This window comes from Protobothrops mucrosquamatus, unplaced genomic scaffold, assembly GCF_001527695.2.
Source record: "Protobothrops mucrosquamatus isolate PMUCROS unplaced genomic scaffold, P.Mucros_1.0 scaffold33, whole genome shotgun sequence".
Lineage (NCBI taxonomy): Eukaryota > Metazoa > Chordata > Lepidosauria > Squamata > Viperidae > Protobothrops > Protobothrops mucrosquamatus.
Window position 1 is genome coordinate 2,439,343 of NW_015386417.1, and position 16,500 is coordinate 2,455,842.

At 39.9% G+C, this 16,500-nt stretch overlaps 1 protein-coding gene across 1 annotated transcript in view; it reads left to right on the forward strand.

Moving 5' to 3' along the window:
* The window catches only part of LOC107283313 (macrophage mannose receptor 1), a gene marked incomplete at its 5' end in the record, with an annotated part of 74,138 nt that overhangs the window by 53,271 nt on the left and 4,367 nt on the right, over positions 1-16,500 (forward strand). Inside the window, 3 exons of the mRNA XM_029283185.1 lie at positions 1,865-1,975; positions 7,330-7,548; positions 8,985-9,023. Coding sequence (XP_029139018.1) covers positions 1,865-1,975; positions 7,330-7,548; positions 8,985-9,023 — 369 coding nt within the window. The remainder of the gene's footprint in view (positions 1-1,864; positions 1,976-7,329; positions 7,549-8,984; positions 9,024-16,500) is intronic.

Sequence of the window (16,500 nt, forward strand, 5' to 3'; positions counted from 1 at the left end):
CCTATTATGTCCTATCCTAGAGTTTGGGTGGGATATGTAGATTTTAGGTGTCTTTGTCTTCCCAAGCTTTAGCTGGAGGTCTCCAACCTTCCCGAATGGATTATTACATCTGCATTTCTACAGAGCTGGTTTCTGCTTGGGAGAGTGAGACTTGGGGCTATTAAGAAAAACTGGGCATGCTTTTCTGCCTCTTTAAGATCCTTTGAGGAAATATAATATTCTGGCCTTTTAATATTTCCTTCTCTGGGGGGTGACTTCCCACAGAAACTTTTAGTGAATTTCATGAGACAAGGCTAAAATGATATTTATTATAAAGATAAGATAGGGAGGAGCATTTAACACTAGATCCATTCCTTGAAGCCACATACCAGCTGTAGTCACTTGAGACTTGATATGATTGTTTAAGGGTCTTCAATATGTCTGGACATGCCTAGAAGACATTGGCACATGACAGCTCAGAAAGCAATGTGGCAGTGGCTTTATCCTACTAGTTGCCTTGATAGAATTATATTTTGGGCATGTTCACATAGACTCAGCTGAGCTCAAGAAGACCTTGATGCAACATTAAACTTAACCTTAGAGGTTAACATTAAACATTAACCTTGATGGACAGTTAAGGAAAATAGGTATGTCTAGCCTAACAAAGAGAAAGATTAGGGGTGACATGATAGCTGTATTCTAGTACTTAAAGATCACTCACAGACATGAAGGATAAACTTATTATCCAAAGCACATGAGGGTAGGACAAGAAGTGATGGGTGGAAGCTCATTAAAGAGAGATCCTACCTAGAACTAAGGAGAAATTTCCTGAAAAGAGAACAATTAACCAATGGAATAGCTTACCTCCCAAAGTTCTGGGTGCTTCTTTGCTGGAGGTTTTCAAGAAAAGTTTAGGCATTCATTTGTCCAGGTAGGAATAAGGACTCCTGTCTTGAGCAGAGAGTTGGACTAGAACCAGCCCATGATTCTATGATGCATTTGTGCTGTTCAGCTTCAGGGAGTGAATCAAAAGAGATACTTTGGTCATAAAAACACAAGAGTGTGCATGAGTGCTTGTCATTTATTATTTGCCATCATTTTGTTCTGTTTCTATGGCTAATGAGACATGAACTCATCAAGTTGCATGTGATATAATAACAAATTCATTCTAATATATTCTCTTTTATAGAACAATAGAATATATGATATTGGAAAGCAATAATTCTAATCCTTTTGAAGCTTTTTTAAAGCGCCTTATAAATATAGAATAATTTGAAATACCAGCTACCTTGGAAGACTTGATAGTTTTCCTTATTCTTTTTATTCTTTGGGGTAGGGGATCTCAAATACTACGGAGAATTTAGAACAAAATAAATTTGTCTTTCCAATAAAGGAGAATATTTGTAACTCAGGATTGAAATGAGGGCTCCTTGTGCTCTCTCAGCCTGGTTGTTTTTTTGCAGATGTTTCATTATCCAAACCGGATAATATCATCAGTGCTTCATTAATGATGTTATCGAATTTGGGTAATGAAACATCTGCAAGAAAATAGTCAAGCTCAGAGAGCACCAAGCTCCCTTCATTCCATTCCATTGTACAAAATACTATTTTTGCAGATGTTTGCTTAAATTATCAGCTTTAACTTTTAGTATCATTATATACAAAAAATAAGTTGCCGTGGGTTTTGTCATAAACATATTAAGTAATACAGATCTAATCAGTTTTAGAAACAGGACTATTTGCTTCTTTACAATACTCAAAACTAAAATTATTGCTTATGCTAGACAATAAATAATTGGTTATGCCTTGTGAAATGACCCTTATTTTGGCGGGGTGGAAATCAAACCTGTTAATAAGCTTCTTTTATTCATTTTATGTTTCATAGGTGGCACCTTGACTTCAATTGAAGACTCAGATGAATTACAATTTTTACAGGAACAAATGGAAAAATTTGAAGATGCAGAATATTGGATAGGCTTGTTCAAAAATCTGGATGGTAATTATATAACTAATATTTATATAGCTAGTAATAATAATCCCCCCCCCATTGAAACACTATCTTGACATAGTGGGGTTGTGGGGCTTGTTTGCCCTGGGGAAGATGAGAGGTATGCCAGGTATTCAATCATACCAGACAAGTCTCATCAAAGATGCTGGATGAAGAGTGTCTCTCCAAAAACAATACGGTGAGATGTGAGTTACAGGAACTCATACCGGATCAATCATCACTTTGGACAAAAAGAACCATATTTAGGGGTAGAGTTCCTGGGTAAATGGTGACAAATGGACTATAGGATCCAGAACTGTTGGCTGAACAACCAAGACCAGATAAAATTTGTTTACCCATTGCAAATATACAAAGAATAAAAACAAAGAAATAATGTCTGTTATTACAAATCAATTCCAAGAATAGAGGCTATCTAAAAAGAATGTACAGTTTTAAAAAGAACATCCAGAATCAAAAATAACAGAACAGATGTTACCAGATTAACACAGATTTATAATACAATTTAATATATTCACTGTAGCTGTTTGCCAGAAGTATTTCCTATCAGACTATAGAGGCAAACCAGAGAGAATGAGCTGTAGAGGAAGTCAGTATAGCTAGTAAATTGCTTTTATTTCCAAGCCAGGCACACTCTCTTCTGTTTTTTCCACAGTAAGAACAAAGTTCTCTAACTAAAAAGGAAAAATTAAAACCAGAAATAAATGAGCAGCTAGAACAACAAAAAAGCAGCAGATTAAGGCTGTCTGCATTTAAGTTTACAAAGAAACAGATAGCATAAGTAGTAAAACTGCCAACACTATAAAATCAGATATAAACATCAGCAAGAAATAAGCCAACTACAGTACATTACAGTACATAAGCCAACTATAGTACATTACAGTTCTGTGCACAGCTATAGCACAACTAAAAAAAATACAACTATGTAGAAGAGCGGGCACAGCTGTGGGGCAGAATTAAGACATCAACAGTTAAGAGTCATTGTTGACTTCCAGTGGAGACAGGGCCAGCAGCTGACACATCCAGAGAACCTCCTCTCTCTGGACTGCCGTTTTTCCCCACTCAGCAATAGAAGGAACAGGCTTCCTCTTGTTTATTTGACCCTCCTGGATTAGGGAGTGTCCCAGAATCATCCCTCAAGATCCTCTGATAATAGCCTCAGTCTGCAAGCAATTTTAGAAACGGAGCTTCAGAACAGCCGGTGAGCTGAAACTGGAGGTCAGGGCAGAAAGCACATCGGAGTTGGATAAAACAGCCATTTTGGAATTTATTTTTCAAATGAACAATAAGTTGTGCCCTTCATTTCTTAATCAATTTATGAGATTATTACTCTTATGAGCTAAAAGAGGCTCTCACCGCCTAGGCCCTAATACTCCTTTTTGAAGCTATATACCATCTTTGAGGCTCCTTTGTTGTTAAATGACAAGGAAGAGGGTTTCTGAAGGCAGCCAAAAAGAAGGAAGCATGATTACTTTTTCTTTTGAAATACAAGGATAAAAATTGTGGCTTTTAATTTATTACTTTTAAAATAAGTTGTAGTCTAGTAGTGTGCTGTGGGTGGAGGAAATTTTCTGATTTTCATGAACTCTGATTGGCCAGAAAAAGGAAAGGAGGGGAAAAAAAGAAATAAATAATATTTTTTGACTACTAGAGGGAGCTGAAGTTAAACATGAAGACATCTAACTCTGAGCTGGAATCTGTTATTAAAGACATTAAAGACATTTTTAAAAGTCTATACAGAACATCATATACAGTATACAATAAACTCCCTAGGGTTTAAAGATGTTAGTGATACAAAGGAGATTAAAAAAGATTATCAACTCACTGTTGATAATCAACTATTAACCCACTGTGTCAACCCTACAAATGCTGGATAACGCAAATAACCTAACTGTACTTTTGGAATATAAATCTGACATCAGTTTTTATTATGATGGTTTGAATAAAATCCTCCCAGTGCAACTGAAACAAGAGTGTCAAGTAAATTCACAACTCTTAAGAGGTCAAGTTTGGGGGGTTTTCTTATGGACATCAACAAGGCCGAGAATTCTTGAGAAAAAAATATATGATTGACATTTTAGAGATGGAAACTTTACAGGCTGAAAGCTCCTTGAAGAAAAGTGTCATCCTTGAGAGGAAAAAAAAAATCATTCCAGGAAGACAAGCTGGAGGGTGTGACTTAAATTTAATGATCTAATTAGTTAGGATGGATTTTTATAAGCTTTGACATATGTATTGAAGAAAGTATTAGGGAGCTTCATATGTATACAATAGGTTGGTAAATGTATGTCCTTTATTTTTGTTTTTTTGTTATTTTTGTAATACTGTGAAATCCCTAATGTAGTTTTGAGTTTTGGTTTAAAATAAATAAGGTTTTGTTGTTGATGTTTTGTTTTGTTTTCCTTTTTATATATAATATTTGAGTATTGCTTAAATTTAATAAAATATCAAAACTAGGTAAAGTGTTTTTTTTCCTTTAGGGTTAAAAAAAGATTGAATTTCTATAGAGAACTCTTTTAATATGAATTAGGATAAAGATTGTTTTTATATTATTCCCCACAGCAATAAGAAGTAGAGATGGACAAACTGACTCTTTTATCCAAAGATGAGAATATATTTAAGCTAGTATCTATTTTGAAATTGCTTCCAGATTTTGTGCTTGCAATGAAAAAGCAAATTAAAACTTGATTTTGTTTTTATTAATTAATTAGATTTATTGTTATATAAATGGTTTTTATATATTGTTGTTTAAAAGCAAAAAGTTGTGGCTGTAATGTTATCTTCTACTGTGCAAAAGAGACTCAGAAGTTGGTGCCTTTTTCTTTTCTCTTCTTTTCTCACACTATCTTTTTTCTTTTCCCTCTCTCTTTTTCTAGTTTGTGATTACTTTTTTAATTTCTCTTTGTATTTTGTATTTTGATAAATGAATAAAAATTATTGAAGGTAAAAGTTCGGAGTCATTGCATTCCCACAAGCCCTTAAAGTCCAAACCCTCCTTAATTCCATTAACTCTTATTTGGCACCAATTTAATGTTGAAATTTAATTGTCCAGATTATTGTATATTTATTGTGAATAAATCTTCTATACTGCAAACTTATAAATGGTTCTGATTCTTTGCACCTGACAAGAATGAAGCTTGGATAAAGGAGGAGGATAAGAATAAAAAGGTTAAATGAAAGAACTTTTAATAACAAGAGAAATGGTAGAGAAAGGGAAAAGGAAAATCAAAGATTGGTTAGCATCTTGTGAAGATGAATTGCATGGGTTTTGATTGAAACATCTGACTTTATTACCAAGCAATCTAACAACGTACTGCAAGGAATTGAAAAGGAATATTGATTAACATCTGGCAAAACCTAACTGATAATGAAAGATCCAACAAAAGGAAACTACAGACCAATTATCTGTTAAGTTTCAAATTGGTAACTGGTATGGTAATACAGTCCAATAGCACCTAGTTGAAAAAAAGCTCTTTCTACCTTGTGCTAGACAAATATGCCACCATCATTAGGAAAAACTAATTCATTCCTGAAAATGTTAAGGAATGAAAATGCTCTATAGAAATAATATCAAGAGTCTAGATGAAGAAAATAATTATAAATACCTGGGCATCCTTCAAGTTGACAACATCAAGCACACTGAAGTCAAGAAAAAGATTAGAAGTGAATACATCAAGAGAGTTAAAAAAAATCCAAACTCAATGGATGAAATACCATGAAGGCAATCAACACCTGGGCAATTCTAGTCATTAGATACACAGCTGGAATAGTGGACTGAACTCAAAGTGAACTAGAAGCCATGGATAGGAAGATCATTAAAATAATTACAGTATATCATGCCCTTCATTCTTGTCATCATGTTGCCAGATTTTATTTATTGAAGAAAATAGGTGGCCATGGAATGTTTCAGACAACTGAAGAAAAGAAAATGGCATTGGAAGAGTATCTGAAGGACAGTGAGGAAGATACATTGAAATTAATATACCATGAAGGCTTACTGAATCCTGGAAAGACTTAAATGGCATACAAGAAAGACAGAACAGAAAAGAGATATAAAAAGCAAAGTACTGCGTGTCCAATATGCAGGCAAAGTAGATAACAACAAGACCTGGCAATGTCTGAGAGCAGGAAAGTTGAAGAAAGATACCGAGGGGCTAATTCTGGCTACACAAGACCAAGACTTAGGGACAAATTCAAACAAAGCCAGAATTGAAAAGACAGCAACACAGAGAAAATACTGCCTCTACAAAAAAGCTGGGAAAAAACATGAACCATCTAATTAACTGCTTTAAGAAGATCACACAGACTGATTACAAACAATGGCATGACAAAGGAACAGCAATGCTGCATTGGAAGATCTGCAAGAAATACCATTTGCAAGCAATTGCTGGTGGGATCACAAAATAGACAAAGTAATAGACAATGATGTAGTTAAAATGTTCTGAGACCTTAGAATGTAAGCAGACAATCACTTGCCACATAACACCCCAATCTTAACGATTGTTAATTAAAAAGACAAAAAAAGCTTTGGTAGTGGATGTGGCAGTACCTGGAGGGAGAAAAGAAGAGAAAGAACAGAACAGGAGAAAATCACAAAATACGAAGACCTGCAAATAGAAATAAAACAACTATATCAAATGATGATTGTCAGCATTTTTGCGTGTTCCGGGGTCATGGTTTTTCCGGCTGGTTTTTAAGGTTATCTATGCTATGTTAGTATTTGTTCAGTCTGAGGTGAGCAATCATGGTTACTAGATGTATCATTTTTCAGCCACTTGTTTGAGCTATTTTCCATCTAGGTGTGCAGTTCATTGGAGGTTTGTATTTTGACTAAGATCAAGCGTAAACATGTAGTGGTCACCATGGTGCCAAAGAGATTCATGCAGAAGGAATAATTGTTGCTTGGTAGAGATTGGCCTTCCCATTTGCAAAGTTTTCTAAAGCATTTAATATGCATATGTGGTTCTGATAGAAGTCAGTATCTGTAGTTCAGGGTTGAACTGCAGAGTCCACAGTGCTCTCTGAATTTGGTTATTTGATTGCAGATGTTTCCAACTAGGTCAGGGGTAGGCAACCTTGTCTCTTTTATGACTCATGGACTTCAACTCCCAGAATTCCTGAGCCAGCATGGCTCAGTTTGGAAACCTCTCCCTTTCCCCTCAGCATGGCTGGCTCAGGAATTCTAGGAGTTGAAGTCCATGAGTCATAAAAGAGCCAAGGTTGCCTACCCCTGAACTAGATTAAATCATCAATGTGAGTGTTAATGTATTTCCATAGCATATACCTTTTCATCACAGTGCAGTTCTTTCCCTTTTTAATCATTATGTTATTTTATATTTTATTAGGAGAATGGCTATGGCAAGATAATAATAACGTTGCCTTTGTCAACTGGAATGAACATGTTTTTGATAATGATGAGGACAATGAATATAGTGAAGAGTATAGGGAAGAGAACAATGACGGCTTTTTTGATAAGTGCATTTACATGAATTGTCATTCTGGAAAATGGTCCGTGGGGCACTGCCATCATGAATTGAAATCATTTATATGTAAAAGAAATAAAAGTAAGTTTCTCATGATAATTATCATAATATTAGATTGAAAATAATATTTGTGTGAGACTCTGGAAAGAGTGCAGAGAAGAGCAACCAAGATGACTAGGGGACTGAAGGCTAAACATATAAAGAACGATTGCTAGAATTTGGTTAGGGTTAGGGACAAGAAGCAAAGGATGGAAACTAATCAAAGACAGAAGCAACCTAGAACTAAGAAGAAATTTCCTGACAGTTAGAACAATTAATCAATGGAACAACCTGTCTCCAGAACTTGTGAATGCTCCAATACTGGAAGTTTATAAGAAGAGACTGGACAAGCATTTGTCTGAAATGGTATAGGGTTTCCTGCCTGAGTAGGGGGTTGGACTAGAAGACCTTCAAGGTCCCTTCCAATTCTGTTATTCTGTTCTAGTGAGTAAACATTAGTTCTGCTTAGTTTATTTTTCAAAAAATGCATTATGTGAAATATAATAGCAGTAAAAATAGAATCAATGGCAAGATATATTGATTTTTGCTTCCAGTTATTAAATGACATATTTTAATACAGATAATTAAGTAAATTATCTATATAATATACTTGGTGGCGTGGTGGCACAGTAGTTAGAATGCAGTACTGCAGACTTCTTCTGATGACTGCCAGTTGACTGCAGTTTGGCAGTTCGAGTCTAACTGGGTCAAGGTTGACTGAGCCTTCCATCCTTCCAAAGTCGGTAAAGTGAGGACCCAGATTGTTCAGGGCAATATGCTGATTCTGTAAACCACTTAGAGAAGACTGTAAAGCACTGTGAAGCAATACATAAATCTAGGTGCTATTTCTATTGTTATATTCTTAGCAGTATAGTTTTAATAAACAAATATTAATTTCCATCATTTGTTGTTCCTTAATTATTAGATCAATTGTTTTATGACATTAATGATCTATTACTCCCAGGTCCCAGAACTGAATAAAAAGAATATCAACAGCCATGGATAATGCTACCCAATGTTATTTCATAATATTTTAGACACATCTAATGTAGGAGACTTTGGATTGCTTTTAATCTGTTATTATTTCTGAAATTTTATATTTCTAGTTGTCTATTCTATCCATAGACTCAAATATTATTGTCACCTTTTGTGTCTTAAACCATTCCTGATAGATACTTTAAACACAGTCTAGAATGTTTCATATAATGAATATATTATGAACTCAGATTCATATCAAACAATATAAACTTTTAAGGAAACCCAGATATCTGTGAAAGAAATTTTTGAATGTTGTCTTAAAGTGTATCATTGTCTATTCTCATTTCATAAAATCTGTAATTCAGTATAAAAATCTGCTGTAACTGAGAATACATTTTTTAAAAATTGCCTTGCATATCCTTGTTTATTGTTAAATTAAGGGTGTGCAGTAAGGCTTATACAGTAATTGCATACTGAAAATATATTTGATTATTTTCTAGTTATTGAAGAATCAACTATAAAGCCTACAGAAATACCAGGTAAGAAAGTAATTTTATAAGAGGTAAGAATGTTATTTTTAAAATTCAGTAATAAATTTTCTATAGCTGTGACCTGAAAATTCTAAATATATAATTCAAATATAGAGGAACATATTTTTGTAGATTAAAAGATTTAGATGATAAAATATATTTAGTGTTGTTATGAAGACTTATTTTATTTGCAGTGAATTGTTAAGTTACAATAATTATACAGATATACAGGTCTAATAGAGCCTGCCCATTAGGCTCGTAATCGTCAAAAGAATCAGACTCAATGTTAAGTCCGGAGAATAATGGCGAAGGAAACAATGCATATTGCTAACAGTCTTTATTCCCTTGTTACAACCAACAACAAGCAAGAGCAGAGGCACGCAGGCCTCTATTTATATCCTCTGATCCCCGGGCAATTCCAACCAATGGCAGGCAGTCTTTTCCCGCCTTGCGCATGTGTGCAAGGCCGGCGCTGCTCAGTCTGGTCCCGGGCAGCTTTTGCAATTGCCCGGGACTCTTGCATCGTCCTGAGCCTGCTTCTGCAGGCTCAGGACACAACACCCCTCCCCCCTAGATAAAATAATGCTGTGCCCACATGGACGCCACCTGTGGTAGATCCTTTAATTACTTACTGATGCATTAAATGCACAGAGTGTGAGAGGTATGGGGCCATTCTGTCTTTTCAGAGAGCCAATGCGCCCAACCCAGTTTCCTAAGAGCTAACCAGTCTGGACCTCTTGCCAGGTTCCTATACTCTTGCTCACCTTACATAATCTGCAAGGTATTTGGGAGGGCCCTTGACCCGTAGCGACCTTCTCGGACCTGGAGAGCTTGAATTGTTCCCACCATTGCTTTCCACACTAGGTGAATTACCCTGTGGTTGTCTAATGACTGCTGCCTGACTTCCCTGCCCGCCTCCTAGGCTCAGGAAGTCAGGACTCTGCTGTTCACTATACCTGGTTGACCTACCTCTTAGAGAGTTCTCTGAGCCCTCTGAACTCATCTCAATGTTCACTGAAGGTGTGTAATTTTCCTGGCTCCTTTCTGTAGTGATAGGATCCAAGGATACCTCCCTGTTAGCCCTAATACGTGGGGACATCCTTGTGCGAGCCATTGCTGAAAAGGGCATGTCCCCATCCTGTTGTGCCTGCTCTCTTGTATGTTGTGAGTTCTATGTATGTTCCCAGTCATTCTCCTTGTCCGGAGTATTTTTGGTGAGTTGTGAGTAGTTATTATACCTCCGGTGTGACTCCCAGGCTGGAGTGAGTGTGGAGGTGTCTGTTTGCCCTCTGCCCCATGAATTCCTATTTGGAGCACTTACGGAATGTGGGTGTTGCGTACCCATGTCATCCTCAACAGCCAGTGCTGGCTGCTGATTCTGATTCCCAGAATGCATTTCCCATTCTTCCTCCCCCCCAGCAAAGACTGAGGAGGAAACCTAGGTGAGTCCTGCCTCACACGTAGTTGATCAATGTGGTGGCGAAGAACACGGCCGTCTTCTAAGGACACCTCGTAGGACAGAGGCCCCGAGACCTTGCAGACCACAGACAGAGGTGTCCAGGCCCGTAATTCCTGGCCCAGACAGGATCACCCACATGCAGGACCCGAGGTGGGTGCGGCTGAGACACCTGTGAAGCTACTCGTTCCGGATGCAGCCTGTCCAATTTAGTCACCAGCCGGCGACCCCAACGGAGCTCAGCCGGGCATTTACCCGTGGCAGTGCACGGAGTAGTATGATGGGCTAGAAGGAAGTCAGCCAACCTGTGATGCCAGTTGCCATAAGTCAGTTTCTTGAGAGCGTCCTTGGCGACACAGACCATTCGTTCAGCCAAACCGTTGGTGGAAGTGTGGAATGGAGCCGAAGTAGCGTGGCTTCCTCTGCCATAACCTCTCGCAGAGCATCTTGGAAAGAGACATCTTCCTTCGCAAACAGCTTCTGCTGTAAGTCTCCGTTCCTCAGTCCACACACAAAACAATCACGCAGCCTTTCCTCTAAATCCTTGAACTCACACGGTTTAGCTGCTCTTCTCAAGGCTGCAATGAATTCTTTTGCTGATTCCCCAGCTCGCTGATCCCTCAGTTCAAATGTGTGCCTCCAAGCAATGACAGATTGCTTAGGCTGGAAGTGTTCTTTCAAAGCTTTCTTCAGATCAGAGTATGAAACAGTTTCTAGCGAGGCCGGGGTGACTAGATTTTCAGCGATCTCAAAGGCGTCTTGCCCACAAACACACAACATTGTGGCAGCCTTTAGGCCATCTTCCCTTATGTGATTCACGTGGAAATAAGTCTCCACCCTTGCAACGTAAGATTCCCACTTCTCCGGGTGAGAGACATCAAATTCAGATAACCGCCCAATTTTCGCCATGATCAAGGGACAGGGTTTTCTTCAGCCGCACTCACCCTCCAGCGATGCTGTACTGGCAGGATAGATGCTGACTTCAACGCCGTCGTCCCTCTTCCGGACTTCTTTGGGTGAGTCTTCAAGCTTCCCTAGCTATCTAGACTGGATCCCATCCTCGTCGCCAGTGTTATGTCCGGAGAATAATGGCGAAGGAAACAATGCATATTGCTAACAGTCTTTATTCCCTCGTTACAACCAACAACAAGCAAGAGCAGAGGCACGCAGGCCTCTATTTATACCCTCTGATCCCCGGGCAATTCCAACCAATGGCAGGCAGTCTTTTCCCACCTTGCGCATGTGCGCAAGGCCGGTGCCGCTCAGTCTGGTCCCGGGCAGCTTTTGCAATTGCCCGGGACTCTTGCATCATCCCGAGCCTGCTTCTGCAGGCTCAGGACACAACACTCAATATTACACATTTTTAAATCAAATTCATTAATTGAATCAAATGAGTTTTAAATGAATGAAGATTTGACTTATTATTTCCTCTGATGGCTGCCTGAACTTAGAGACTTTTCCCTCCACTGCTGCAGGCTGTTTCCACCACAAATCAGCTGTTTCAGGAACTACAGTATTGTAAATTGCCTCCCAAGCAGGCAGCAGGCTTTTTAAAAAAAAACCAAAAAAAAACCCAACCATTTGTTGCTAGGCAGCTCAAACTTCTTCAGAGGGGGGTGGAGAATTCTCCAAATTGCAATTGCCACTAAATCAGGGGTGTCAAATTAGCAACGTCAGGTGACGTGTCGCAATGTATCATGACTTTTTCCCCATTGCCGGAGCTGGAGTGGGCGTGGTTTCAGCAGGATGCATCTGGCCCGTGGGCCGGCAGTTTGACACCCCTGCACTAAAGTAAGTAGCTTTAAGCATCTCCAGGCAAGCATGCAGAGGGAGATGGGGGTGAAGTTTACAGAACTGTTGGCTTGCAACAGTAACTGAGTTGGAAGGGACCTTGAGATCATCTAGTCTAACCCACTGCTCTACAAGAGAGTACAGTACTGTACTGTATTTCTGATAAATGCCTATCCAGTCTCTTTTTAAAACCCTCCAGTGAAGGAACACCCACAACTTCTGGAAGCAATTTAAATTTAAAACCTTTAAAAAAAAAACACTGTTCCTGATCAGCACAAGCCTCTCCAGGCAAAATCCAAAATGGGGTGGGGGTGGGGATTTCCTTCCAGTAAGTGTCAGCAGAATCTCTGGTGGGTCTATGTTAGGTAGAGGAGCAGCAGCAGCCACATGCTATAAGTTTCAGGCAAACTTACAATCTTGCAAAATACTGTACTTACAAACACAATAAAAAACAGAGCAGTTCCCAAAGTGAATACAAACAATACGGTATAGTACAATAGAGTAACAAAAAAGAATATTTTAAAATACTTACAGAAGTAATTCTAGCTCTCTACAGTACTGTAGTCCTCAAGCCCAGCAAGCAGCAGATCTTCCATGCAGCTCCAGAAAAACAAAAACAAATGGTCGATGCCAGCTGCAAAAATCACTGGATCTTGTTTGGCCATGTGACCAGGCACACACAAAAAAATACCACTTCCGGCTTCTTGTAGGCTCAAACAGGCCCAGGCAAGTCACAGAGTTAAAATGGCGCCATAGCAGCCAAGACTGAATCCAGGTCACATGACTACAGAGGCCTGTTTTTAATAGCAATTTTGAATTTTTAATGTAAGTACCTTTCTGAATAACCTCGGTTTTGTGAAATCTCGCTAAAGAAATGCTTGTATCTGGGAGATTACCTGTAGTGCAATTTTCTTTTCTTTTTTCCCCAGAATGTACTGGAAATAATATCATTCTAGACAACCTTGAAATTTTGGTAGCTGCTGCCAAATATCACAGCTCTCAATAATAAACCATCATATTTTTAGAGATATATCATCATTCTTATATTTCACAAAAAATTAAATGACACCTCTATATCGTGTTTTATTGCAGCACGGAAATTAAAGAGAGAAAGAGAGAGAGAAAAGACTTTTTTAAAAATAAGCCAGCCAGAGATAATATAAAAATCTAATTAAATCTCTAAGAATTTTTGTTCTAGTCAGTGTCAAAGCCCAAAACTGTATTCCTAACTTCCGCTGCCATAGATGAGATCACTTGAATCAGGGGTGTCAAACTGCGGGCTCGTGGGCTGGACATGTCACATGGAAGCTGCGCCCACCCTACTGCGGGCAATGATAAAACAGTCCCGATACATTGCGCGATGTCATGTGACATCGCAAATTTGACATGTCTGACTTGGATGATCTCATCATATTTATGAAACCAAGTCTTGAAAGTCTTCCTTCTTCACTTAATGTGATTGAATAATAGTGATTGTTTTCAGTTAATTATGATTATTTTCAGTTCCCAAATAAATAATTAGCAAAAAGTGATAGCCATAGCAATTCATAATTATTTTTGCTATGCAAGAACTCACATTTCCTAGCCTCGATTTTGACATCAAAAGACTTATCTTCCACGGGCAATAAGTATCAATTTGCTTTGGGATCTGTAATGAATGGGAAAACATAATGCATTACAGTTACTTCCTTTTACTGAATTCTTCTTCTTCTTGTGCCATATTTGTTATCGGACTGTTGTGTCCTGAGCCTGCAGAAGCAGGCTCGGGACGCTGCAAGAGTCCCGGGCATTGCAAAAGCTGCCCGGGACCAGACTGAGCGGCGTCAGCCTTGCGCGCATGCGCAAGGCGGGAAAAAGGGTGCCTGCTATTGGTTGTTGTTGCCCGGGGATCCAGGAGTATAAAAGGAGGCCTGCGTGCCTCTGCTCTTGTTGATTGGTTGTTGTGACTGAGAGAAATAAAGATCTGTTCTGTAACATGAATTGCCTCCTTCGCCATTTATCCAAGGACTTAACACTGGCGACGAAGGTGGGATTCAGTCTAGTTAGCTAGGGAAGCTTAAAGACTCACCCAAAAGAAGTCCGGAAGAGGGACGACGGCGTTGAAGTCAGCGTCTATCCTGCCAGTACAGCATCACTGGAGGGTGAGTGCGGTTGAAGAAAACCCTGTCCTTTGATAATGGCGAAAATCGGTCGCTTATCTGAATTTGATGTCTTCCACCCGGAAAAATGGGAATCTTACATTGCAAGGGTGGAGACTTACTTCCGAGTGAATCAGATAAGGGAAGATGGATTAAAGGCTGCCACAATGTTGTGCGTTTGTGGGCAAGACGCCTTTGAGATCACCGAGAATCTGGTTGCCCCGGCCTCACTAGAAGCTGTTTCGTACTCTGATCTCAAGAAACTTTTGAAAGACCATTTCCAGCCAAAGCAATCTGTCATTGCGTGGAGGCACACATTCGAACAGAGAGATCAGCGAGCTGGGGAATCAGCAAAAGACTTTGAGAAGAGCAGCTAAACCGTGCGAGTTCAAGGATTTAGAAGAAAGGCTGCACGACCATTTTGTATGCGGACTGAGGAACAGAGACTTACAGCAGAAGCTGTTTGCTAAGGAAGATGTCTCTTTCCAAGATGCTCTGTGAGAGGTTACGGCAGAGGAAGCTGCAGGCGGAGCGGTAAAGAATCTGCGGCCCACTCGAAGTGCTCCAGAGACTACAACCGTCCACAAGGAGAACGTGCGGGAGGACTGGGAAGATGATCCTGAAGATGAAGTGGACAAGCTTTATCAAGCATCCGGGAGGAGGCCGAAGGATCGTCCAGACAAGGGCTCAGCTGAGCTTCGATACTTCGGATGCGGTGGTCGCCACAAGCGGGCGGAATGCCGGTTCCGTTCCACCATCTGCAGAATGTGTGGCAAGAAAGGCCACATCGCAGCTGTCTGTCTGAGTCGGCAGAAGGTACAACCGAAGGAAGAATTGAATCTGAAAGGTACCAGGGTCCCCAGCCAAAACAGGGTGGGTTTCTGTGCAACACGCAGAAATATATTAAGGATAGGCACACACAAACCCCTCAAGAAGAAATTGTCCCTCAAAGTAAGGTGGCAAGGGGTTCCATTGTCTATGGAACTGGACACGGGGTCTGCCCTCTCCATAATTTCCCTCAACACATTCCTGAAAATCTGCAGCAGCAGCGGCCAGCGAACTATGCTCAGGCCTTCCAATGTAATTCTTACTGACTTTCAAAATTCCAAGGTGTGCGTTAAGGGGGAGGCCACCCTTAAGGTACAGTATAAGGATTTTGAAGGTCCCTTAGATGTGTTGGTTGTTGGGGGTGAACGCACGAGTCTGATTGGACTCGAATGGTTTGAGGCCCTGGGAATCCAGGTCACAGGGCTTCACAATTTGCAAATGGAGACCCTAGCAGAAGTCTGCAAGGAGTTTGCAGATGTGTTTAGCTCTGAGCTCGGATCCTACAAGGGACCTCCAGTTTCACTAAAGCTAGATCCAGCTGTACAGCCCATAAGGGTTAAGCCTAGGAGAGTACCATTTGCTCTTAAGAGTAAGATTGATGCTGAACTGGACAAGTTGCTCCAGCAAGGCATATTAGAGCCTGTAGACTCTAGCCCGTGGGAAACTCCCATTGTCACGCCTTTAAAGGCAAATGGGGACTTTCGTATATGTGCAGACTACAAGTGCACACTTAACAAGGCCCTACAGCAACATGCATATCCAGTACCTGTACTGAGCCACATTTTGGCTTCCCTTAAAGAGGGGAAAATTTTTGCAAAGCTAGACCTGGCTCAGGCGTATCAACAGTTGCCTGTTGATGATGCAGCAGCAGAGGCTCAGACTATTGTGACCCATAGAGGGGCTTTCAAGGTGAAGAGGTTGCAGTTTGGGGTGAATGTAGCCCCTGGCATTTTTCAGAGTGTCATGGAAAACACCCTGAGGGGTATTCCTGGTGTGTGTCCTTATTTTTGATGACGTCATCGCGGGGAATTCACCTCAAACCTTGGCGGAGAGGTTAAGGGCTGTTTTGCTTCATTTCCGAAGAGCAGGCCTTAAGTTGAAAAAGGACAAGTGTAAGATTGGTGTCCATTCTACTGATTTCCTGGGGTTCAGGATAGATGCTCAGGGCATCCACCCTTCTGATGCTAAGCTCAAAGCTATTCAGCAGGCCCCAAGCCCTAAGTCTAAGGGTGAATTACAAGCCTTTTTGGGCTTATTGAATTTCTATCATGCT